Below are 27,131 nucleotides of genomic sequence, written 5' to 3'. Positions count from 1 at the left end.
TCTGATCCATATCTCATGAGTATAAGTGTTTACTGGTTTTGTTACGACTTTGCATCTGTAATATGTGTGATAGCAGAGAAAATTCATAGCTGAAAAATATATTCTGTGGATAAATGCTTTTTTTTTTTTTTTTAAGTATCAACTTTCTGTTGAATGAATGTCCCTCCTGTTGTTGCGTTGTCAGAATGGGAAAGCAGAGATCTGTGACTTTTTCCCTTTCAGGAGCAAAGGAGAGTTGTCTCCTCGTCTCATGCCCAACACCCCTGGGACATGGATGGGTTACATTCATACCAGCCTCTGGTCGCTGCTGGGAAATGCTGAGTGTAACCCCCTCACCCCCATTTCTGACTTTTTAAGCGACCTGAGATAAGCCATTGTCTGTTCACACCTTGGTTTCTTAAAAACGGAAGGTGGCAATTTTACCTTCATTGCAAAAGTATTGTGGAGGTGTGTTTGTTGATGTTCGGTGGAGGCTGCAGTTTATGTAGGGTTTAACCTACCTCAGATTTTGTTACTGGATAATACTTTTTTTTAATTCATTATTAGTGGTATGACTATTCTTTTCTTTCTTCATGTGTTCTTTCTTAGTGCAATGCAAGATTCTCTGCAAAACATTTTGTTCTGCTTTTTCTGTCACCATTTTGAATTTTCTTTTGTTGCTTTTGGTAAATTTGAGTCATCCTTATACTTTGTATGGTGTCTCTGGAGGAAGAAATGACTAAAATAACACACTGCATTACAAAAAGGAGAACTGCAATATCTAATGTTTAAAATTTGTCTAAAGGTGTAACTCTGAAACACAGTATGTTATAATTTTGCCATAATCTCCACAGAGGAGGTGGTTCCTGTAGAGTGTGAGCAGTATGAACAAAACACTAGAAGTAGGTGCAGAGAGACATTTCCTGGGCTTACGTCTGCTTGTTACCTAAAGAAATCTGGAGTCCAGATTTGGTTTTAGGGTCTGTTTCAGTAAGAACAGCATTGTTTCAATGCGGTGTAAAGCTCGGTGGCATGGTCGTTTGCTTTTAGATGTGGCTGACATATTTCTGTGAGGACCAGGCAGTCACGCGTAGTAATTCTTCACATTCCTGGCATCTTTTTCATAATCCACTTCTAGGACGATGATAACTGCGATGAATAGGGAGGAAAGATGTTATTTTATTTTTTTTTAAATGCCTGGAATTCATGTTTAGATTCTTGTTGTAGAATCTATAGCATTAGTATTTTTTGCAGTTATCATCCAGATTATATAAATTAAATCAATTTCAGAAATTCTTCAGTAAAACTTTCTGTAGGTAAATGAATCCTGTGCTCATCACAAGGAACTTCTAATAACTTCCTGGAGTTTTCTAGACAGTGTGTAAAATGTAAAATAAAAGCCAGCACTCAATTTCTTATAAGTCTGGTTAGTATATATTTTTAGAGTGAGTCTTTAACAATTGTTATAAATTTTTAAATTTTTATTTTTTGAGGGTTCGTTTTGGTTTGGGTTGGTTTGTTGTTTGTTCTTGTAAACTAAAGTAACTATACGGTAATTGCTAGTAATCCTTGATGAAGGAAAGAGCCTGTAGTTGCAATAGTTGCATCCGATCTTTCTTTTTTTCTCTCGGTTATCCCTGGACTTGTGTGACCTTTGAAGTTCAGTTAGTGTGTGACGTTAATGTATGATATACGAAGCTGCAAAACATGAAAGCCAAATAGACTCTGCAAAACAATTCTTGACATTTTTTTAAATGCTTGTCCTCTTGCAGATTGCTTGAAGTCTATCTTTCTTCAGTAAGTTGGTTTGGGAAGATAGTTTCGTTTCTCACCGTTCTAAGATAAATTTATGGTATGCTTATGGAAAGTCTCAGCATAGATAGTACAAAAGCTTTTCCTTTACTGTTACATCCCATCTATGAGAAGAGTTGGGAAATCCTCTGTGTATTCAAGAAGCTTTCCTCGGTTTTGGATAAGATAAAAATCAGAGCTGTTTAATTATTTCAACACCCTCTCTTCTCAGAAATGGAGTACTAATGTAGGGTAGTTTCTGCGATCAGGTTTGAGTTAGTTTTTGAAGGTATTCCATGAACATAACACAGAAAGCTCGTCACGGTCCAGAGAAGCCAGGAGGGGAATGGGTTATTCCATGGTTATTGTCCTTTTTACATTTTGCAAGAATTACTTCTACTCGTGTCTTAGTTTTGCTGAACAAAGTCATGGTTTCCCTATCTTCTGTGAATGAAATTTAGGACGCACTTGATTGTAGAATAATCTTAGGTCCTGTTTCTATAAGGAAGAAGAGTTTCCTCTGAAAAGATCTTGTTACTTTCCAACTGGAGGTTGTATGCCTTTTCCTGCAATTTGGCCTTTCCTCTTGGGGTCGCATGCTACTTTAGAGCTTTTTAACCACTAATATGTTAGAGTTTTGTTTGAGGAACATCTTGGCATGTTTGCATGCCACAAAAGTAACAGCTAACGTATGCTCCTCCCATTTAGAATTGAGTTTTTGCCAAGTAGTGGAGTTTTGGGAAGAAAATTGATCACTTTGCAAAATGATGCCTTTATGTAGAATAACGCTTGCAGATGAATGAAAAAAATTAACATAATTCTTCAAAAAGCAGTAGGTAGTAGACTTTAATTTCTATGAAATACAGGAGACAGATTACCCCAGAGCAAGTGCTGTGTTACTGGTAACTACAGGTGACCGTGCTGAGCCCACCAGCAGTCTCACAGCTAAATCTTATTGATTTTTGTAGGGACCAGTGCAGCCTCTGCAGGGCTCTGGGAGGATTATGAGATGTAAGAGGAGTAAGCGCAGGGGAGCAGCTGCTGTCTCTGGCTCCAGATGCAGAGTATGAAGCTATCGATTGTATGCTTTGCTTTATCAGACATCACCCCAGTGCAGTTATTCCAGCTTTCGGGGATATCCACTTCTTGATCCTCCACCATATGGATGGTGCCTCGCTTTGTCATTCACGTATTTTTAGTAAACCTTTGGGTTTTTTATAACGTGATCATTAATAAGATACTTCGCTAGGTTTGCCGGTTTGAAGTTGATGTGCTAACCTCATGTTTCTTGTCTGCCTGCACCTGCGTATTTGAGACACTTCAGAGCAGGACTTGCTACTTTTCCTCTTTGGATAATATTCAGCACAATGTGAACTGAGGCCTCTGGATGACGTTTAATGGTCATAGCCCTGGATGGATCCCACTGAGGGTGTTTTTCCCAAGGAAGGACCTGGGAGCAGGCCTCCTCTCGCAGGACAAGCCGTTACCCGCTCTCAGTCTGAGTGGAGACCAAATTAAAATCCAGCCTCCTCCTCTAAACCACCGTCTGTCCTTCCCTATTACGAGACCGGCCAAATTGTCGGCTGTGGGAGCGAAATCCTCCCCCGCACCAGCCCACTCATACCCCTCCCGTGACCCCCTCCCTGGCGCGCGAGGAGGCTGCGCCGGCCCCGGGGTCTGCGCCGGCCCCGGGGTCTGCGCCGGCCCTGGCCATGATAACGACAGCAGGGCAAAGAGCCTTGCTGCAGCATCCGGCCCACGGGCCGGGGCTTGGACGCGCCAAGCCGTGCCATGGCAATTGAAACACAGCTTTAGGTAAGTCGTGATTTTTAAAGCTAAGGTCGCCTTTGAGGCATTTCTGAACTCATTTCTCCTAGCAGTAGTTAGATGAGTAAGGCAGTCAAATATTTTGAAGTCACTGGGTTAAAAAGCGCTGGTGAACATAAAGATATATATATCATATTGGTCCACTGTTTGCTGATATTTTTTGTTTTCTTTTCTTTTTTCTTTCTTTAGGATGAACGTGAAGCCAGAGAAAATGTGAAAAGAGAGCAGGATGAAGCGTACCGCATATCACTGGAGGCTGACAGAGCCAAGGTGCGTGCAGGGTGAAGTCATCGCGTGACCGTGGGGGTGGGAATGTCTCCACAGGTGGTGAAATCTCTCTGGTGCAGAGCACTGCCCGGCTTCAGCTCTGCTTTGAAGATGAGATGGTTGCTGTCGGAGCCATAATTGCCCTCAGTGGTTATAAAATGGCACTAGATACAGTCACTAGGAGTAGACTTGACTACATCTTTTTGGAAAGGCAGCCCTGGCCCCACGTAATAATAGAAGTTGGGAAAGGAATGATAGGAAAAGATCGCTTAATAAGTACCCTATTTCTTATATTAATTTCTACAGAAAAGTTGAGAAGGTTTTTTGCTTTTATATAGCTAATGCACATCATTAAACACAGCTGTGGAAAGCGAGGTGATACATGTGTGATTACTGCTTGTGTTTGTTAGAGGGAAGCGCAAGAGAGAGAGATGGCGGAGCAGTTTCGCTTGGAACAGATTCGGAAAGAACAGGAGGAAGAACGTGAGGTGGGATGTTTTACCTTTTCTGACAACTTTTTAGATTCATGAAGGTTATGGACATGGTAACTTTCATTCAACACACATTGCAACTTTCATTCAAAGTATACTTTTTTATGTGACCATTATTTATTTTTTTCAATTAATTTCTTAACCATATATGTATATATAACATAGTGCAGCTAAATCATTTTCATCCACTTTTTAATAGCTTTTCTGTTCTGTCACCTGGGTCACAATTATATCATCTGAGTCTGAATTACAGCCAGATATTAGACAGCCCTGCTAACAGGAGATCTATGAAATGAGCTCCACAAATGGTGGAATCTTTGGGACCCTCTAACCTTGTTTCTGCAGGCACTCCTTTTAAAAATACAATACCATGGAGCCCTTTCATTTCTTCCAGGAAGTAGCACAAAGCCTAGCTGCAAATCTGATCAAACAAATTGCCGAATTTAATTTGGGAGACAAAATACATTTAAAAAAAAAATTTAAGGGGGGAAAAAAATTCCAAAATCTAGAAAATTGAATTTATGATTATGGTACATTTTTAAATTTCTAAGCAGTCTTCTACAGAATCTTCCTTAGAATGAAAATTGTGTTTAAATGAACACTTTATGGCTCTAGGCCTATATAAGAAAATAGAAACCATGTGCTATGAAGAGTACTGTTCCTAAACTCTGTTATTTTGTAGATTCTCTCAATTTTGTAGACTGTGCAGGCGCCAGTACCTGTCAGAGACTGCTCCTGCAGCCTCTTTCAGGATGCAGGCTAGCTCCTGTCCCAGCTGTGTGTCTATGTAGGTATTGACATAAGTAAATTCCCGTAGATGATGCTTTATGTTAGTGACTTCCTCTTTTTCACCTCCCGGCAAATACAAAATATGGTAAAAAGGCTGGGGTACAGCTGTGTTTCTTCCCCTGAAGTCCCACACATTTCAAAGGATAAGTTAAATAGACTTGTCATTAAAATATTTCCATCTGTTCTGTGAAGTTCTTGAAATATAAGGTCTTACAGAACTGCTGTGAAATACAGCTGATGCTTGAAAAGGACTTTGAAACCCTTGAATAAAATGTTCAAAAGAAAAGCGATATTCACGTATAAATGTCTTGACTGAAATCACAGTTGATTGGGGGTTGTCCTTTCACTTCGAGGCACATAAGATTCTGTCAGCAAGTTGCTAATGAATACAAAGCGGTATCAGCATCCCTATTGAATATACATTTCCTGAGTATGTTTCCATTATTATATCAAATATAAATAAAATACAGATATTAAAAATATGTATGCATTTATGTAAAATATCAGAGTTCCAGTATTTTTGGTAGACTTATTATCACTACTTTGCTTTGACTCTCATGGATTATGGAGATTTGAAATTTGGAATTATATTCTCATTTAATTCCCCACTTAGTTAAAGTCCTTGGAACTCACGGAATCCTGATAAATCACAGCCTTGCTTATTCCCCCCTCCTACACGTGACTTAAATGTATACTTGACATTTCAGTCTTGTGTACTTTGCTGATGTATGAAAAAATTGCATTATACAACTGCAAAAAAGTTGGCTATGAACACATTTATTATTCCCTGAGATAAACCAAATAAACAAACTGTATGAGCGGTGCATTTGCATATATATTTTTTGACCAAGATAATTGCATTAAAAAACCTGAACCATTTAAGCATTCAAGAACCTTTTAAACACCACTGTGTTGTAAATACTAAATTCAGTCCAAACAGTAGTATTCAGCGGTTTGGGAAAGATGCGGTCTACTTCTTTCTTATCCTGCAGTATCTGGTGACTTATTTAGCTCCTGTTGTTAACATAAGCTAAAACACAACTGAAGGAGCAAGGCGCAAAACTGGACTGTGGGAGTTGCGTCAAGAATAATTGTAAAAGACGGCAATTCTGTGAGGTTAATAGCAATCGACCACAAATCAGTACTGTAGCAAAAGAGATGGTTGAGCAATCAGCTCATGCTCAGATTCAAGTAAGAAGTATGTTTTTTCTTTTTTTTATGTGATTTTGCATGCATAGAAACAATAATTAATTCTGCTTTGTTATATCTGCTCCTGAGCCTTTTCTGATTCCTTGGCCTTTTGGAAATCGTTTTCTTACGCAAAGGCTGCAAGACTGCTCCATGTTATCAAAATATACCTGGGCTTCCCTGTTTTAATGTAGAGTGCAGTAATGAAAATAATAGGATCTGTTTGCTTAGTAGAACAAAAGGGATTTTAACAATAATGTTTACTAACACTCCCCATTTTCAAATATACAGATTGCTTATACTGAATTGTTCTGCAACAGTGTTTACTTACAGAAGTGGCTTTACGTTCAGTTCGTATATTTAAAATCTGACTGTTGAGCTATTCACATACCGAACATCTTTTTATCAACAAACCGAAATTGCTTGTTCAGGTCCAAGAGTTATTAATGTGATCCATCACATCATTGTTTTCTGACTTGGTTTGCCGGTACAGAATATCCATTGTAAATTGCCATTTTACGTTGAAGCCTTGGAGACTAGTTACTTTGGGGAGCGACGCACTCTTTGCACAAAGAAAAGAGCTCTAATGAGCTACTGTTGTTTATTTTTCTATAATATAATTGATTGGGTTCAGTAAATAATGTAGCATCTGTTGTTATACTGTGTGGGGAAATGTCAAACCAGAAAGATAGTAAGCAGGTGGTTGAGAATGGAGAGAGAGAAAATTAAAATAGAATCTATTTAAAATATAATCTCATAGTAGATGAGCAAAAATGAACTCAAGTTCTATGTATAAATATTTATACTGAGATATAATTTGCTCAGAGGTTTGTGTGTAAGAAGTAGACTATTTAAAAGCCTTCGTAATCTTGCTTCTGCCCAGTTCTTTCTTTCTTAATGTAATCGTCCTCCATCAGTTTCTGTTACTAAATGACCTTGGGGAGGTTTTCAAAGGCACAAATAGCAACTGTGTATCTTGAAAGTTCCTTGAAAATCTGGGAAAACCCCTGCCCGACTGCCTCTTCAGTTTGGGAAATTGTCCTTTAGGCGTATTTTGGGGCAGGCAGCGTGATCATGCTGCTGCTTCCATTCATTGATGTTCTCCTGAACTGCCGCCTTAAGTGACGTGATGCCATAACAAGGCTGCTTTCTAGGTATGGTCTAATTTTTAACAGATGCCAATGCCTGTCCATGAGTACCGACAGCGCTCAGTACCCTCGAAAATCAAACCCACCTCGTTCAACAGTCTAATATTAGGCTTCAATCTTTTAAAAAAACCTTCTGATCAAAGTATTGGTGTTGTGGTAGCTCCCAGAGGCAGAGGACGGAGAACACAGACTTGGCTCTTGCCCTTAAAATCTTGACATCAGCAGTACGCGCAATGTCAGCAGGAAGACCATCATACACATTTTCAGACGTGTAATGACATTGCAATTTTGGGGCTGATTTCATTCCAGTTGTTGCAGAAAATGTGCACGCCTGGGCTTGGAACCATCTTCCTGCAAATAATAGTAATAATTGCTTGCTTTAAATCTTAAAGCTCCCATTTCTGTCCTCCTCATTTTCTTCTTTGACCGTTCCTACTTTTGTACGTACTCTATGTTAATACGCCTTCATGATGGTTTTAGTTACGTCTTTTAACAGTGTTTTAGTTTATTTACAGTAAATCTCCTGCATATATTTCTTTTTACTCTGAACTGCCACTAAGGCTGTTGTCTTTGCTGCAAATGGTCAATTACTCTGTGTAAGAGGAAGGCAATTTGATAAGTGCATTTAAAGAAATACTTTTACTGCCTTTTAATTTATACCCTTTAAGGAAGCAATTGGCCACTTGACGATTATTCTCTCATTCAAATTTTTTCCAAGGCTTTCTGCCAAATGATTAAATTACTTATCCCCATCGTGCATTAACTGTAGACCTAATAATATGTGTTATAAAGAAGGATTTATTTTAATTAGTTGTCTGGTGGGCTGTTATTAAGGAATGAATAAAAATTATTTTGTCATTGAGATATAAAGCGCAGCCATGGCTCTGGAGCACTGTGGCACATCTTGAAGTTCTAGAAGAAATAAAAAGGAAAGCTTTCTGTCCTTTCCTTCTGCTGCCAGCATTGCAACCTAAATGGTTATTTTTCCTTCCTCAGGCTATCAGGCTCTCTCTTGAGCAATCTTTGCCTCCTGAACCGAAGGAGGAGAGCACCGAGTCCGTCAGTAAACTGCGTATTCGGACGCCCAGCGGAGAATTCTTTGAGCGACGTTTCCTGGCCAGCAGCAAGCTGCAGGTTGTCTTTGATTTTGTAGCTTCCAAGGGATATCCTTGGGAGGAGTACAAGCTGCTGGGCACCTTTCCGAGGAGAGATGTGAGTAAATGCACCTTTCGGGAATAAATGCCACTACTTCTTACTCCTGTATGTTAGATGACCGGTATGCTATAGTGTAGAAGGTAAAAGATACGCCTGAATATGTTAGAGTGCTGCCAAGCTCTGTGGCTGTAAGCAAGCCAGGTGCCAACCTACCAACGCTATTATATCTTACATATAAAATTGCATTGTAACATTGTAAAAAATCCTCCATTTCTGAAACAAACAAGTTGTGGACCATGTTCAGTGAAAACTCCCCGAATATGCTGAGCCAGCATCGCTCACATCCTGCTTTGAAGGAAGCCGCATCGCTATTAGTATGCTGTTTAGGTTTGCTATGGGCTGGTACTTCTGATCTTTCTGGTTTTGCCATTTTGATGCAATTTTATGTTATGAGCAAGGAAGGCGCAGTGTCAGACAGGATATAGTTATGAGCTAATCAGTACATGCTAATAAATTATTCATCCACCTGTTACATAATACCAGTAAATAGTCATTTATACCTCCTGCCTCAAAATTCTAATGATGTACCTGCTGTGACTGATTTCCAAAATCAATGCTGCTTACTGCTTACAAAAGCCAATTAAATTCTGTTGGTTTATCAACAGATATTTATGCGATTACTAAGTTTCTTTGAAAATATACCTATATGTTTTCTGCCGTATCACAAATTAACTTTCATTTTTTATTTAGCCATTGTTACAGCAAAGGTAAAAGTCCGTGGGTCCAACTGCGCGGCAATTACCTGGGGCCCCGCATAAAAGGCGAAGGTAGCGGGCACTACAGAGCCAAGCAGTGACGGGTGAAGTTCAGCAGCTTTTTGGCCCCGCTGCCTCAGTACCGCGAACGGGTGGGGGCAGCTCTGGATCAGCCGGGGTTTGTTTGCTGGGGGCGTCTCCAGGTGGCTGGTTACGCCATTCGTCATCAAAGGAGCTCAGGACTTGGGTTGCTTTTCCATTTTGTTTCCCATCGCTGGCACTGGAGGAAGTTCACTAGGAATAGCGCTCTGATTAGCGTGTTTACAGTACTGTTTTATAACAGATACCTCTTGCTTTTATCATCTTACTTGTAAGTGCTCCAAAGGGGAGGAAAATGATGTCCTTGGCAAGCATATGACCTTGAGAGTGGATGTGATTTCTGACTATTTTTGGCATAACTCTGTGAACAGGATTGTGGTGCTTACAGCTTTTCTTCCACCTTGTCTTATACTGAGAATCCTAATCAGTCAGACTGAAAAGCAGCTTTTACGGAATCTCATTAATCACTAATTAACTTTACTCCTTAAGCATGTAATATCATTTCCAGTGGAACCAAAGACTAGAAGTCATCTGTGTTTCCAGGATTACTGATCATTCAGTTTACTTGACAGAAGAAAAACAATCTTTTACAGTCTAAAAAATGTTTTTGTGTACTTTAAATATTCTGCAAGTCCCCTACCTGTAACATATTTATGTCTTAGTACATATTTAATATTAAAAAAAACCTACAAGTATATTACTCTAACTTTTTACATGTTTTGCACTTCAGCTGTTTCTGTCCTTAATCACATCATCATCATTATTAATTTTAGTCCTCTGTAACAAAATCGAAAATTGATCAGACGGCTCACATAAGAACAGATTAAAAAAGGAGTAGAAAAGAAAAAAGACCACTAAGTGATAGCAGGCTGGTATTTTCAGTACATTGGTGAAACTGCCAGGGAGAAAACACTGAGGCAAAGAAAGGAGAATTTAATGGCAGGATACGGAGCAGTTGGTCTGTCGCGTGGGAAGCAAAGACCCTGTCATCTTTTTTCTATGATTCCAACCTAATAATGCCATGTATGAGGAGTCACATAAATGATTCATGCCGATTGACTCAGTGACCGTGTATGAATCCGGTTGCCATTGTGACCACCGGAGCTACAACAGACGAAAAATAATCCCCAGGGGTTTGCTAACCGCTGAGAACTATAAATGACATCTGCCACGTTCCCCAGGTTTGGAAAGTTGGAAGCGTGCAACTCTATAGGCAGATTAAAAAAAAAAAAGTAATTGATGAATGCCTTGGAAGTACGGTAAAAGTAAATATTCATTGCCTTAGGCTTTTGGTGTATAGTCTTTTAAAAATACGCTGTAAGTTGTCAAGACCCTTCTGCTGTATGATATGTATCGCAAACATCCATTGAAATCTGTGCAACAGGAACAGAGCACCTGGGATGCTTGTGCTCCAGAAAACAATAGCATTTAAAACGTCTGTTTGTATTTCAGCTATACGTAACATTTTTGAAAAAATATGTTTGAAAGCATCAGAAATACTTTGCTGGAGTTTTTGCTGCAATAAGATGAAAACATGTCTTCTCAAGTTAATATTTTTTCTTCTATCCTAATCTGTATTACAATAACATACGCACCCCCAAAAGCCTTTCTGTCTTATTGAAACGAGGGGATTATCTTCAACCAAATCAGCATTTTCTTGTCATAAACTCGTCAGAGCATTTTTAGCTGGTTTTCAAAGCCATCAGTCCTGATACAGTGTTGTTGAAGTATTTTTACTTCTTTGGTAAATAAAAATTCATTAGTTCTTAGTTCTATGTTCCAGTTGCTTACACAGATATCCTTAGCTAACTTAAAGTTGGTATCATAACCCTACTGTAAATACAAACTTGTACACATGAGTAAATACACAGATTAACCTTTTCCAGACACTACTTGTAGATTTTAAAGCAGCAGTGACATTCCAAAGCAGTTAAGCACATGCAGTGACTTGTTATTGGGTCTTTGTCACCGACTGTGTTGTTCTTTCTACTAGCGCTGAAATTAGATATTAACCACCTCCTCTCTCAGTCCCTTAACCAAGGCAGCACTAATACCGTACCAACAAGCGTGTTTCACATGGCTGAACCTGGGTCAGCAGGTAACTTATACCTCTAACTTCGAAAACATTTGGCAAGCTCATCTTTTGGAGCGAAAAGCTGTATTATAAGTTCTTTGCATTATTTTTAAATGCACCTGCAAAGGCTTTATGGAAGCAAATGTATGTGCTGATTTTAGAATTCTAGTTCCTTTTCTTCCTTGAATCACTCTAATCTTCAAAATGCTTTTAACTATAACGAAAAGAACTTGCCCTCAGCCTATTAGCATGCTCAATCAACCTTCTTATTCAATATTTCTTCTACGTCCCTTTCTCTTAAAAGCCTTCCCAAACGCTAATTTCAGTAGTCCCCTCAGTCTGCCAGCTGCAAGACCCACCTTCTCCCAGGGCCCTGGAGACTTCCCAGATGATCGTTTCCTCATTTCCTTCTGTGGTGGTGATCTGCAGAAGCCTTCCTAAAGCTCTTGAACGGGCATTTCACCACACTTCAGGCGAGAAGCTAAAGGTCTACCATGTCTGCCTGAAACTACAGGAGGAATGTGAAGAACAAATTTACCCAAACCGGGCTTCAGCCACCCTGCTAGGGTCACTGATATGTTTGTGAACGTTTGATGGTATCTGGCAGAAAGGGAGGTCCTGGCATGCTCTCTGTTTTGAAAGACTATTTTTGAAGGACTGAATTTATTACTTTCTTCTGAAAAATCAAAATCGCAGTCTGCAATTTCATCTGCTCATTTGTCCTTAAGGTGGAGCATTAGTTATGTATTTGAGAGCGTGCCTTTTGCAGACATGGTATTAGAAACTTAAGCTCTTTATTTACTGTATCTGGAAGCCCTGGTAAGCCAAGACTTCTACAGTATTTCACATTTTATTTTTCTGAGCCACAGCTTAGGATCAGGTGGCAGTTAAGTCACTTAAGGTTATTTAAATGCATCTAAAATGTTGCTTAATAATTCAGAACCAGTTTGCTCTGTTTAGAGTATTAAGATTTTTTAAATCCTTTTAATTAACCAATTTCAACAGCAGTTTAAATAAACAGAAACAAAAAATCTGTCTCCCTTGAAAGGGCAGAAAATAAATTTAGCTTAAATTGCATGTCAACTTAAATTAGGTATGATCGGGATTTCAGTAAATTTAGGGCCAGACAATTCTTAATATTATATGGGAGTACAGAGTAAGATATTCCTCCAAACCCAAACTGATCATTCATTTCTCTGCTCTGGCTGGAGTAATTCTTTCTGATGCCCACAGTGGTGAAAATAACGGCACAGGATAGTAAGTTTAGCTGCAGCACTTACCAGAGTCATTTGAGCTGGTAAGTATCCTCTGATGTTCTCGGAAAGGTGACGGTAGAGCATGATCCCTATATTGCTATGCCAGGTAGTCTGACAATTTTGTCTGTCAGTTCTAGAAGCCATTCTTTGTCAGGATTATTCCATGTTTCACCCAGTGCAAACTTCTTCCCTCAAATAACCTACTTTTAAACTCATTAGGTGGTGGTTAAACTCTTTAAATAGCTCATGAAAGAGTTCTACGTCCAGGACCATCGCTGGCTTTTAACATTCTTTCCCCTTATCATCACCTTGATAGAAAGATGGAAGAAAGATGTTATTGTGAGAAAGGATTCATGCACTATCATGGTTATACCCAATAGTGCTTTTAGTAACTTCACATAAACCAGGAAAGTAGCTTGAATATCTGTCGTATGGCAGAGGAGGATTTCAGATTTTCTGATATGCTCAAAACATTTGAGAATGGGTTTGTAAGTTCAGGGAAAATTTAACATGTGATCCATGTAATTTTTCCAGTCATTTCAGTTACTGATATTTATATTTCCTACTACAAAAAATAGTACTCATCTGGTTTAATTCCCATAATTTAAATTTTTTCAGGTCACTATAGATCTGATGGTGGCATATGTTTATCAGCTCTGATCTAGTTTACACAAGGCCAAAGCCACCTACAAAGGTAGATGTCCCTCCTCTTGTCATTTACAACTGTCCTTAAGTCAATGCTACCTGCCCTTGCCTTTCCTCTCTTTTCAGGATATGTTATTTTATTTATTCAAACAGTTATGTTTAGTTTAGGTAAGACACTGAGAAGTTGCCCGAGCAGATTGGCCGCACCAGAGTAGCATATTCCCGTGCCTCTTTAAGAAGCCAGATTTCTGCTTGCTCTTCCTGATGACTTGTGACAGTACAACGATCGGACTGATCCTTGAAGTGCAAGAGGAACGGACCACATATCGTTGCAGCCAGAACGCTGAAGCATTCGCAACCCCTAGGTTTTATTGCTTTTAATAAGGTTGTTGCTCACCAAGAATAATATCACAAGTCTTTCGGGCAGCACCTACAAAGGGAGTAGGTGATATTCTTGCCCTGCTGAAGTCAATGGCAGTACTTTAGAGAATATCAAGTAGATTTTGCTTCTTGAAATGTGATGTTTACTTTTGTGGAAATATGATTTCCAGATAGGTAGTCAAAAATTCTGTAAGTATTACAGAAAGGTTTTTCATAATGTTTTCTTCCAAGAAAGGCAGATTTGATCTGTCTTTTCAGACCTGGTGTCTTTGCATAAGTAACTATGATATCCAAAGAGAAAGATTAAAGCCCTTCATGTATCAAGTCACTGAAAGGAGATGGAAGGAATGTCTTCCTCATCTCGTAGATGTAAGCTTATTCTAAAAAGAAATAGAATTACATTCTATAGGTCAGTTTAGTTTCTGATCTCTTACAACAACTCTATTTGAATACGGGGACTGTTTAACCAATTTCAGGAAATAGGTGTGCATTTCAGATGAGCTCTGTTACTTAAGACTTGCTAAAGTAAGCAAGCATTCACCACGACACTGAATACTCAATGCGGTATGTGAACTCTGAGTTGAGTCATCCTCATTAGTTAACCCAATGACTAATGCCAACCATGTGATTAATATATTCCACCCAAGCACATCCCTCCGACCAAAAGTGTTCTTTTATTCAGCGCTGCCCCATTTTACAAAACGTTTATTTCAGGGGAGGCGCGTTATTGTTCACAGGAAGATGCCTTAGTTAAGCCGCTCTTGCATATGGCGTTATCCAGCGTAAACTGGGCTTAAGATATTTTGTACTTTTTCCCCGGAATTTATGGTTAATGTCAATTTTGTGTGGTTCTTTTTCCCCTCGTAGGAAGAAAATGTAATGATAAAATACCAATAAAGAGCCTTTGTAATAGTATGATACTAAGAATGCTGTGTCTGGTTACCAGAAAATTTAATGATCTCCTGCTGTTTTGGTAATTGCATAAGTAATACATCAGACTAAATCACCAAAGCAGTCCTAGGCGTGCTTTTTATTCTATTTACCTATCTACCAATCACAATGTTATACTGTAGATATCATTGTGGTATCTGAACATCTTAATCCTTTGAACTTGTGGCAAAAATCCTTTTGGATTGTTTTGCCGTGCAGTTATAATTAAGCGCACGAGAATCCGATCCTGGGTCATTCTCCTGTGAGTGACTGTGTTCACACCCATTCCCCTCTGGGATGTACGTGTGCAAAGCAAAGTTCTGGCAGTTCATTTGGAGCATTAAATGTATTTAAATGTTTTCAAACTTCCAGAAGATGTGGCTGTTTGCTTCCTTTCAGCTCTTCATCAATATCCACAGCGAAAGCTATAGTATTTCTGGGGGACTGATCTTTCTTCTCTGCGGCTAGCACATTTTAAAATAATTAAAGGCATGAATAATCGTTAGTTTGATATAAGCACACTGGCAGCAGTGCCCACAAGTAATGGACTGTTCTGCTCCTTGGCACAGCAGAAAGGATGTTTAACATACAGATGCTCTGATCTGTAAATGCCAGTACTTAAACCTTTTCTCTACTCAGCAAGAAAACTGAAAGTAAATAGTGTGAAGGAGGCTGATGGAGCTCTTCTGCCCGCAGGTCCTTTGTCAGGAAAAGACCCGTTCCAGGGCGTTCTGTTGGCTTCTCTTTTTCCAAGAAACCACACAAAGAATTACTAAATAGATCAAAGATTTCAAACCAGAAGGAAGGGAGGAAAGCAGAAAATCTGAGGGGAGCTTTACAGCACCTTCCTCTTCCCTCAACATCTGAAGTCCTCCAGCCTCGGCGTTGTTGGCGCTGCAGAGACCAGCATCGTCTTGTTTGGTACCTGCCCGTAACTCCTCTGACTGACGCTAACTTGGGCTTCTTGCTCTCGATGCATAAGGCAACTTGTGTAATACTTTAACGCCATCAATACCATCAACAAAAGTCATAGTATTGAAAGAGACTCAAATTAACTGAAATACTCTGTGGTTTCACTTCTCCGGCCAGAAGGAAAAAGTGTATTTGTTATTTTGTCATTGAAAATGAGCTGTTTGAAAGGCTAGAGGAAGATGCAGCCTTTTTGTACTGATTTTTCAGTGAGATTAATTCTTAGAAATAAATACGAAACAGTCGTTCAGTCACGTTAGTAACTGGATGTATTTTGGCCATATTTTGGGGGAGTACTGATCACTAAACAAATTTTCTGATTTTGGGCTAAAAGGAAGCACAGGGCTACCCCAGTGGAACTGCTGTACACAGCATTTCCTAATGTCTTTCAGTGGAAGGTAGATAAACTATAGTTATATATTTCTTGTACTACCCACTGTTAAAAAGTCATAGAATTTGGGTAAAAATCTGCTTTTTTTTTTTTTAAACATCATTAACATCTGGGCTTTTATTTCATTGTGGTGCGAGAATGATTAGTATTTGTGGGGTTTTCAGCTTTGTTCTACAAATGCGAGGTATTTTTCCCAAATAAAAAAATCATATTTTCATGTAGAATCGTGAATTCATGCTGAACTTTTAAAAAGCACCAGATAGTCCAGACCTCGCTACACAAATATAGCAACACTGGGTTTGGGCTTCTCTTTATTATTTACACTGCCCTGCCATTATGCTTAGTATTTTAAAAAGCAGAGGAGAACACAGTTGCTATCTTAATTTACTGTCTAAAAAGTCAAGTAATGCAAGTCAGGTTTATAAGCCTTCACTGATTGGAATCTGTGCAGCAAATCCTTTTCTGATATAAATTGTTTAAGGCAACGAAAATTTACACCATGTAAAGAGTGGCGGCACCTCAGGTATCTCAGACAGCTGTACGGCTTTTCTAAGGAAGCGTGGAAAGCGTGCTCAAAGTAGAGGATGTAACATCACAATTTTCTGTTTTATCAACATCTGCTACTTTGCTCAGTAAAAGTAGTTTTAAAACATGCTTAATCCAAAATGCTGTTTTGAGAAAATCGCTTCAGGGAACTAAGATAAGAGCGTGACATATCTGGAGTAAAGCTTTGTACTTGGAACGAGACTAGGAATCTTGTACTAGAACATATTTTTCCTTATTTGCGACAGCTTTCTTCAATTCAGATGTAAATTATCTCCAAGTTTATTCAACTAAACCAGATCTAATTGCATATATTTCTATAAAGTAACCCTACTTTTGTTTGCTGCTCAAGTGGAGCATGTTATCCGTATCAGCCATAGGTATTTCAATAGGTAGAAAGGATTCACTGTATTTGTTTGTGTGTCATTCTGAAAATGTAGTTTCTTAAACAGATCTGGTACTTTACCAGGTGTGCCTTTAAGTAATTTCTATTGCATTTATACTTTAGGAGGATTAGGAAAGAGAGTAAAAGAACTCTTTGTCCGTTAGATTCATTAAATGTATTCATGCGTGTGTAAGTGGTATAGAGGCTGTGCTACTCGGGAATCAGATCCTTGTCCTAGGGTGTAGAGAAAGGTGAAGGGTGTGATATTTACTGCTTGTGTAAGTGTCATAATAATTGTGTATTCGATTCTTTACTTTTAAATGACCTTCCTGGGCATTAAGCCATTTTTTTGTATTTATCTTTTCCCTGCAGAGTTAGGGAGGGTAAGGAACCACACCTTTGAAATGGTAAAAGTGCAGCTGCTCAGGATGTGAATGTGTAATAGAACAGATAGTCAGCAAAGGTGAAGATAAAAATAATACAAAAATTGTTCTAGAAGGAAGAAGACTTTGCTACAAAAATGTATTAAAATGTTGTTTAAACTGGTATTAATTTTCATTTTGGGGTCATTAAAAAACCCAAGGAATTTAGACAGAGTAAAGTGTAAGTAGCTACCACATTCTTGCAGGAGAATTACAAGAGTTAACGTTACTGTCTTTTGGTTTTGCGCATCTTAAATCATTCAAAGTGCTGCAGAAGGTCTTCAAACCAACTAGCTAGTGCTTAGCTGAAATAATTATCACAGAGTTCATTTAAACAAATACCTGTTAAAATAATAAACTTCCTGCACACCAAACCAACATCAGTTGTGTAACGAAGCTCTTGACATTAAAAGATGGAGTCTTGGCTCCAGTGCACCAGAGTGTAAGGTCCTGTAAAAGCGTATCCAGAGTTGGAAGTAAAGACTGTTTTACCAGCTGAAACCTATTGCAGCGAAACATTTCACCGCCCAACGGCAAGATCTCGCACTGACAGAAACACGGCCCTGGTACCACCCTCTGGTCGTGTTGCTAGAAAGTCTGCCCTGAAGAGAGGGGGGTGTTGAAGTTCCCCTGGAAAGTCACTTGCGCGAAGATGCAAGATCCTGGGGCACTGTCTGCTTTGGCTTTGGGACAGCCCTGAACGCGCACGTTATCCCACAGGATTCTGGGAGCTTGAATTTTGGGGATTTTGCTGTCACTGGAGTTACACTCTCTTAGCATCTGGACACTGTGTCCTTCCTCTGCCACCCTTCTCATGATGTAAATTTGGAAAAGCTCAGAGCCTCTTTTTAAGGGGGTTTAGTTTACCTTTCATTATAAAGTACTTACCTTAGCAAAACCACAAAATATATTTTAAAAATACATTCACCTCATCAGCTGGTATCACCATGTGACGTGTCAGTGGACTCAGAATGCGTGCATGTGACTGGTAGAAAGTCAGATACTGTAGGACTTGAAAATATAGAGAAATGCTATGCTTTTAGCTTTTGTTTAGGCCTTTAACAAATGCCAAATGCTTGATTTGGTGAATTTTGCAACCTTAATCAAGAAAGGATTGATTTCACCCCATGGGTGTCTGTACCATCTCATCGAGTTTAACAGGATGAAATCAGATTCAGTATCTAAACACATGCTTAAATGATTTCATGTGTAATTGTCATCAACGTACAAAAAAATCTTTAAATAATAAAGGTGTAGGGGGTTTGGACAATGTGACTTACGCAATGTGCAGGACTGTTTTGAAAAGAGCACCATGCAATGACATCAGAGCAAAGGACTGTCAGCACTGAAGTGGACTCCAGAGTTTATCCTAATGGTAATGAAAGAAGGTACACAGATTTAAACATGAAGGTATTGAAATACTTTGCATTATGAAATAATCCACGTAAATGTATGTAAATGAATAAAACTCATTAAAACACTACGTTGGACACACCTTTGTGGGCTACAGCTCTTCCAGGGTCCTTTGATCTCTATTCTATATCATTCTTTGGTTTCTAATTCTGTTTTAAAGTCCTGTAAGTTAAAAAGCATCTTAGGTCTTCTTATATTTCATATATTTACAAGAGAAACCATTTCTTTTGGTAGGAGGTGTGTTCGCTCTAATAAGGCTTCTATTCTTTGTAGTAAACAACATATTTACAAACCACAAATAACAAAGTAGAAGCTGCAGAAGGGTTATGGTGTGATAATTAAGTACAATGGCGACCCATATGAACAGAAAATGCCAAGGAGCTAAAACAAAGCAACAACAGCTTTGTTTGTTGACAGATGTAGGAGCCATATTGTTAGTTAATTGGGTAATGGTGTAAACATTTGCAAACTCTGCTGTCCCTCAGTGAATTAAGCAGCACACTGAAATTATGGGGAAAAGCTGCGCAGTCCTTTTGCTGCAGGTACTCCACAATGCTGTTAGCTAACCTTCCAAGTATGAGGGCACTGAGGAAGGGACATCACGCGTTGTTGTTATTTAAGGTACTTGAAGTTTGCAAACCTTAGAGTTTAGACTAGGGATATGCATCTTGAATTAAACTCAAGTGAATAATTGTCTTCATATGGTTACAGTCTGGAAGATTGTGTTCATTGCCTAGGCTTGCTTGTCAGATTTTTTTCCCCAATGCAGAAGAGACTTGTTCTGTCTTTCCCAGCTTTTTCTTGCAAAAAGAGGTTGCAAGATTTGAAAATAGAGAGGTTTAATTAGATACTGGCTTGAACTGAAAAGAAGTAAAATTGCTTCTCTCAGGTGCACAATGCCTCGTGCGCTGTGAATTGCAGAGACCCCTATTTACCTCCCTTTCTGTGCCCATGTGCGATAATGGACTGTAGCTGAATACCAAAACATTAAAAAATGCAACAAGATACTTAATTAGCATACTTCTGTAACCACAAACTTAAATGCAGTACTTTGGCTGTTTTTTACATAGCAGGTTTGCTTTCTAAGATAATAACCTTTCAATAATTTAAGCAGCATCTGTGCAGGAATGCATAATTTGACTGTAGATAATAGGAATCTAAAATTGAGTCTGGTTTTTATAAATTATTTTTCTCTGCAGACATTTAGCAATAGCTCACCATGGTACATGAAGTTTAAGAAAATATGTTCTTGCTTCGGGAATCAGAATAATGGGTTTGGGGGTTTGGGGTTTTTTTAAATTCTGTTGCAGTCAGAGAGGCGAAATTACATTGATTTCAATGGATTCAGGAAATTATAAGCTTTTAATATTTGTTTAATTAATCTTCTGTAATTATCCAATAAAACAATGGAAATACAAATGTATTTTAAGTTTGCCTGATTTAGTTGTGGGGGAGGGGGGAAGAGGAGCAATACTGGTTTTGTTAATTGGTACCAGGGTTAGTAAGTTAGGCTTTTAAGAAGAAAATATATTTAGTGCTTCTTACATTAATTCATAGTATTTGGTATGCTTGATGCTTAATGTTTTAAAAAAATAATTTTAGAAAGCAGTGCCATGGTATGATCATAGATAAAACAAATTTAATTTTGGAAAAAATGTTTATCAGTATCTGTTTGCATTTATACCTCTAAGACTAATTATCTATTATTCACAAGCAAACTTCTGGTAACTAGTGTGTTCACACAGCAAAAGAAATTAAAACAGAATTACCAGGTGAAATAAGTAAAAAATGGAAGTGAAATATTTCAGAAAATGCTAAGATTAAAAGAAATAACGTTATCTTTCTATTTGAAGCTTTACAGTGGTCTTCTGAAGGATGTTACAGCATTGGCATGTAAACGTGACTGTCTGAAGGACATTAGGACCCTTGTCTTCGTTATTTTGTCTATAGAAATAATTATATTGTGTTAAATTTTCTTTTCATACAAGAGATTTACCCTATAGGCAGCCGTCTAGCTTCTAAATAGAATCCTCAACACAAAAGTTTCTTGCTGACTATAAACTGAGAATTGCTTATGTGCCTTAAGTGAAGGTGGGTGATGGGACGGTCAGGATGGTGAGCAGCTTGCAGGGCTTGGTGCTAAGATCCAAATGCTAAAGAATTTTGGCAATAATGGTGCAGATAGCGCCTGTATCGTTATTTTCCAAATTGCATGGCATTTAACTCTTACTGGAATTCTCCTGTATGCCTACCTGCACAAGTGATTACCTAAATACCTTTACAAATCCAACGAGGAGTCGGGATTCCAGGGAACAATTCTATAATACAAACACACACACGTAAATGTCTACATAAACGATAGACACATAGTACTTACAACGGGCAGACAGATATATACACACACGCACAATAAGTGTACACTTCCATAGCTGGGTTGCTATACGGTGAGCTGATTTAGCACCTCGCTCCCACTGGGAGGAGGAGGACCCTGCCTCTGCCTTCTGCTGACTGCCTGGTGCTTTTGCTGCTTACCTCGCCCTGGATTTGGTGTTGACAGGACTTGCGTGTTCACTGGTTAAACTCACTAGCATGCCAGAAAAACAACCAACCAAATAAAAGTGGACCATTTTCTCCCAGCCTAGGTTTGCTGAGGTGGCTGATAAGTATCAAAGTGAATGAAAGTTAGGTGCTTCACCATGTGACTTGGAGGAGGAAAATAAAGGCAGAATAAGTTTCCCCTTTCAATGGAGAGATCACGTTGGCTTGGCTATGCTGCTTGCACCATCAGTTTGATTGAAATTTTAGGATACTTATCTGGACTATGGTTTTATTGTTCATCTTAACTCCTGTGTTCTAGTAATCCTTCCAAAAAATCTTAACTTTGACAAAACCAGATATATTCACTCATTGGTTTATGGTAGAAAACCAGACCTTGGAATTAATGTTGTGGATTCTGTTTATTATTATTCTGTTTATTGTTATTACATAATAATAAAAATAACACCACCACAAAAAATACAATATATATTTCTTAATCTACATCCTGGGAATTCACACTCTTCAGTTATCACTCAAAAACCTCCCCAGTGAAAATCTGCCGTGTGAAGATAAACAGTTCAAAAAAAGTCTACTTAGACATATCTCCTTGTTCTTATCTTTACAGGTGACCCAGCTGGATCCAAATAAATCGTTACTGGAGGTAAAACTGTATCCTCAAGAAACCCTTTTCCTAGAGGCAAAAGAATAGATCAGACAAGATTGTAGGACTAATCATCCTTTGACAAGCCAGAGGCACAGCATTGAAAGGAAGACTTCTGTCAACGCCACCTTGTACTATCATCCAACTCAATTCAGTGTCACAACTTTGCCTCTTGCAAGAATCCTGAAAAATTGAAAAAACATAGCTACTTAAAGTTTCATGAGTATATGTTTCCAACCTCATTTAAATGAGCAGAGGATAAAATTCTGCTATGAACACTGAACATTATGACTCTGTTGCTCACTTATCATCCAGCTTTTGTTATAATTAATGCACTGTTAAAATGTGAGTGATTGTTAAGTAGAATTTTTACTCCTCAAATGCCCCTTTTTCACCAAGAAATCTTGGACATTTCTGCCTGTACTTTTGACACTAGAATGCTGTATATTTGATATCTCGCTGAGCCAGTGCTCTCATATATATGCATTTTATTTCTGTGTTTGAATTTCTACTTTGTCAACTAATTTAAAAAGGCAGAAAAAATTAACGGGACATTCTCAGCCATGGAAATTTAACAGTATTATAGTAGAAAGCATATAATTTTTGTTAGTACTTTCTGACTTCTTTGATAAGATGTAAGGTTTTGTTTGAAGAATATAGTTTGACATATATGCGAGATATTTATTTACTGGTTCTGCTTTGGGTCTCAGTTCTGATTCAGTTTAGGAGGTATTTTCCATTACATTGCAGTGTGTGAAACTGCTTATTGCATGATGTGAATATTTAAATGACATTAGAAATGGCCAGTACCAGAAACCTGGTATCTTGCCAACACTTCAGGAATCAGCTGATATTGAATATCAGCTGTTAAAAACCTTTCAAATACCAGATACAAAAGTTCTTTATTTCTCATTGTGAAAGAAAGGGCAGTTCCCATTTTAGCAGTTTTCCTTCATTCTGGCACTTGTTTGTATCCTATTACTCTGCTGTTTTAAAGCACCTTGTTTGTTTCATCAAACAATGAGCATCTGAAGAGGTGGTGTAATAAGAAATCTGCCTTATTATTGCACACTTTGGACATTTTAACAATAGATTACTGATCCCGTCTCAAATTAAAGAAATCCTAGTTCTCTTGTCTGAAATGTATGCACCAACTACCTGCTATCTGATGTGGAAAAAATCTGGTACTTTAAATTTCTCAACCATAGAATGAGCATACCGAGTCTAAGACCATAACGTACACTTGATGCCAAACCTGCATCAAAACTGGTTTGGTGGTTTTTTGTTGTTTTTTTCTTTTTTCTTTTTTTAATCTGTGGGCTTACAGGATAGTGCACAATAGCACTACAGAATCGTCATCTGCTAATCAAACTTCTTTTTTTTTTAATAAAAGCCTGGCACATTGTTTTCCACATATGTTTATATGTAATTCATAGCGTTTATCGTAGCAAAATGAGTTCTGATTTGAAAATTTTATACTAAGCAAAAATCAATTGCACACATCTGTTAGTCTTTCTTTTTTCTTTGGAAGGATGGTGATATAAAACTAAATGTATGCCTATTAGTAGGGTGTTAGTGAAGCTGATATATTGTTACCTTTACCAAAAATGCAAATTTCTGAGCGGGGAAAGCCTTATTCTACCTTTTGTAATTCTGTAATTAGTGAGTGCAACATCAGACACTTTTAGAAGTGAAGTATCTATGACAAACAAAAGGTTTGGAAGTGTAAGCAAATTCTAATCATTTGCAGTTCACAAATAAAAGGATTCACAGCCAACAGAAAGACAAATGCATGTGTAATGGAAAGCTGAATGCAGACACTTCATTCTGAACTTTTGTTTTCTTACAAAAAAAAAAAATAAATCCACTATGTTTATTAAATAAGAAATTAACATAGGTTGCAAATTGGGGTGATGCTGTTTCTACAAACAATCACAGTAACACATACAGCAAGATTTTAAAGTGATGCATATCTCTTTTTTTCAGATTAGCTCTTCCTTCTAAGCTGGCTATTGAGGAAAGGAATTGCTGAAATACTACTACACAAAGCGAAGCGACCTTTCAGCTAACTTGTTTATATTAATCTGTTCTGTTTGACTTTTGTTTGGTCTCATCAGGCTGTTCTCCCTCATTCAACTTTATTTCTGTATTTTGACTATATATTCTTTACTTTGATACTAGTTTCATAAAGTTATTAAATGTGGCTTGAATATTTGTTGAACTTGTTGAAGTCAGTGCTCCTAGGGTTTGTTGGGCCTTTTTTTTCCTAAACTCTATTATTATTTTTTCCTTATTTTGTTCATATTGCAAAATACACTGTCATTATCAAAACGCTGTGGTGGTAATTAACTGGAAGTGTTCAAAGTGGTGGCATTACTGCCCTCTGATATAAAGATATCAAGATCGGTATATAGGGATCATTCTGCCACAACGTAAACAAGTGTATCGCTCTTTAAATAAAACATTTATGGTTTTGGTCCTTAAATACTTTGGGCCTGATTTCAAGAAGCAACCGTCTAGAGTCACCTTTCCAAATTACACCCTCAATGCAAACCTATCCCTGTGCAGAAACATTAATATTCTATGCCATCATTTTCTGCTCTCCTAAACCATGGCATTCACGTCACATGCTCTGCTGACACGGTTAATCCGCTAGTCAGTCTACAGACTAATTTTGTAATTCAGTATTACCCTAAAACCGTAACACTTGCTACAGAGCATATCCCTGATTCTACCTTTTTATCTTCAGGTTCTTCACATTAATGGCTTATCATTAATGTGATTAATGCATTAGTTTTAAGTCTTAAGGAATTACCGTTAATGAACGGAATCCTGTACGATGTGTCGGCTTTCGTTATTGGCCTTCAGAGCATTGCGGTGAAGGTGGGGCGCGCTCTGGCTTTTGAGGAAACTTCCTGCCTATTGATATTGTGTTTGCAATCATTATTAGAGAATATGCAGAAAACAAGTGTTTGCTCTGTATTCTCTGCATACGCACTCTTAAATTTCGCGAGAGTGCTGAGAGTGTTTCTAATGGAGCTATGTTGGGGGTTTTGTTTATTCTTTTTAATGTAGCAGAAAAGGACTTTGGCTTTCGTAAACTGTACCTACTCAGTGACATTAGAAACTTAAAATAAATTTTCAATTACAGTAATATTTCTACTAAACAGTGATATGATTTCACTCTTCCATATGTGGGGACAAACCAAATCGCCATGACCCAGCCTCACAGAAGGACCGAAGCACTTCATTATCCAGTTATCATTGGATATATACCCATTATTCATGTCTAGACTCCCTAAACAATGCACAGGAAGATTTAGATGCCTTAAAACTGTGTCCACAACAAGCAAAAAAACCACAAGTAGGTCTCCAAACAAAGCAAAGCATAACCCCCATGTGTGAAGAGTCGCTACCAGGCAGAACCAGAAAGCGGTTAGAGCGGTCAGCAGGAAATGCTAAAGATGAAGCTGCCTCGTGCACGCCGTTCCTCACGGGAGCTAAGGCTTCCCAGGGCACCACCTCCCACTCAGGGTTCGCAGCACTGAGACCGTACATCAAGGTAAGCACCAAGTCCTTTCTTCCAACAGCTGACAAAGCACAGGATACATTTTTATTTCCAAATAGTGATGGTGGCCTTGTGGGTCTCGCCTGCAGTTTTCACTGAATTTTCCTTTACACTGACGTTTTCCCATACTGTGAGTCCTCTGGGCCTGAGGAGAAACAAGTTCCTAAGTCAGACATTTCAGATGACTACTTCAACACCGCCATCATACAGGCCACTCTTAATGTGTGTACTTAATGAGAGTACTGACGGCACTCTGCTGTCAAAGCTGTTGGCCCACCAAGGCACACAGAATTCTTTAAGCTTGTTGAGAGGGAAGGTGCAAGCAGGAGCACCAGTCTTCAGGCGGGCAGCTGGGCCGCCTGCCTGGGCTGAGCTCTCCAGCCCTTCCCAGCGACTCTTCGCTGCAGCCATTGGTCATTTCTGACAAACGCCCTAGGAGGAGAGACTGCATGTGGATTCTGCACCCTAGTTAAATTTTCTTATTCTACTTGTAGAAAAGAGAAGGCAACAGCAGTAGCCTTTTTTTTTTTTTTTTTTTTCTGGACAGGTCAGGAAAGCAAGCAGAAACTACTATGTATTGCACACAGCGTGACCCGTTGTTCACTACCTGACACCATCTCCTCACAGATGACAGAGATGGAGGAATACCAAATTTAGCACTAGTCAGGATCCAGGCAGTTTTATGCTCAGTCTGGCATAGATCCGCAGCACTGCCAGAAGAGCCACCTCTGCCTCCGCCTTGCACTGGGACTAGGCAAACTAATTAGTTAAAAATGAACATTTTTTTTTTCCTGGAGTAGTTTTCAGATTGAACCAGCCTGCTGAGTGGCTGTATGTATACCAGCACTGACAAAAAGCAGGAGAAGGTGGAGCATGTAGGGGGTGAGTAATTGAAGATGAGAAGGAGAGGAAGACAGGGCTGTTGATTTATGTGGCATTATATTGATCATGCTTCTTGAACTATTTTTTTAATGCCTTGTTATTACCTTTAAATTTTACATTCACTTTTGAATTTCAGGCAAATTAGGCAATTGGCATTAAACAAATTTTGCTATCTGAAGTTTCCCTAAGTTTTGTGAAAGCTGGCAGCCCAGAATTCAAGAAATAGGAAGCCAGACAGGAGGTACCGTGCGTGTGTGCAGTGAGGGCAAGGCTCGCTCTAGATCTCACTCTTACTAATCACCACAGACCTGAGAGAGCAGCCCGAGTACCCTACCTGCAGGAAAAAAGTTTCAACGGGATTTAATGTCTCATTAGATACCAGGGAATTCACTCCTTAGTCGGGGCTTTTCTCTGTGGATTCTTTTATGTGTAATAAAGACCGAAGTCCCACTGCAGCCTTAATATAATTCAATTAAAATGTCACTCAGCTGCTGGTTATAGAAGTAGGCTTCATTAGTTCCTGTGCTCACAAAACCACTGGTTAACACCATCATTATTTTGTACTTACTACCAATGAGTTTCAC

General features: G+C 38.6%; 1 protein-coding gene across 3 annotated transcripts in view; it reads left to right on the top strand.

Annotated features, from left to right (window-relative positions):
• FAF1 (Fas associated factor 1) overlaps window positions 1-25,251 on the top strand; it is a 176,954-nt gene extending 151,703 nt beyond the window's left edge. For 2 of the 3 annotated variants that reach the window (XM_054833154.1, XM_054833153.1), the window contains 4 exons: window positions 3,787-3,867; window positions 4,275-4,352; window positions 8,477-8,692; window positions 22,062-25,251. In XM_054833154.1, coding sequence (XP_054689129.1) covers window positions 3,787-3,867; window positions 4,275-4,352; window positions 8,477-8,692; window positions 22,062-22,145 — 459 coding nt within the window. In that variant the 3' untranslated portion in view covers window positions 22,146-25,251. The remainder of the gene's footprint in view (window positions 1-3,786; window positions 3,868-4,274; window positions 4,353-8,476; window positions 8,693-22,061) is intronic. The other variant, XR_008578004.1, reaches the window with a different exon arrangement.
• The last annotated feature ends 1,880 nt before the right edge of the window (window positions 25,252-27,131 follow it).

The sequence above is a fragment of the Grus americana genome, chromosome 8 (genome assembly GCF_028858705.1).
Source record: "Grus americana isolate bGruAme1 chromosome 8, bGruAme1.mat, whole genome shotgun sequence".
Classification (NCBI taxonomy): Eukaryota; Metazoa; Chordata; class Aves; order Gruiformes; family Gruidae; genus Grus; species Grus americana.
The sequence above is the reverse complement of the archived record's forward strand: the minus strand, read 5'-3'. Positions and strand labels throughout refer to the sequence as shown.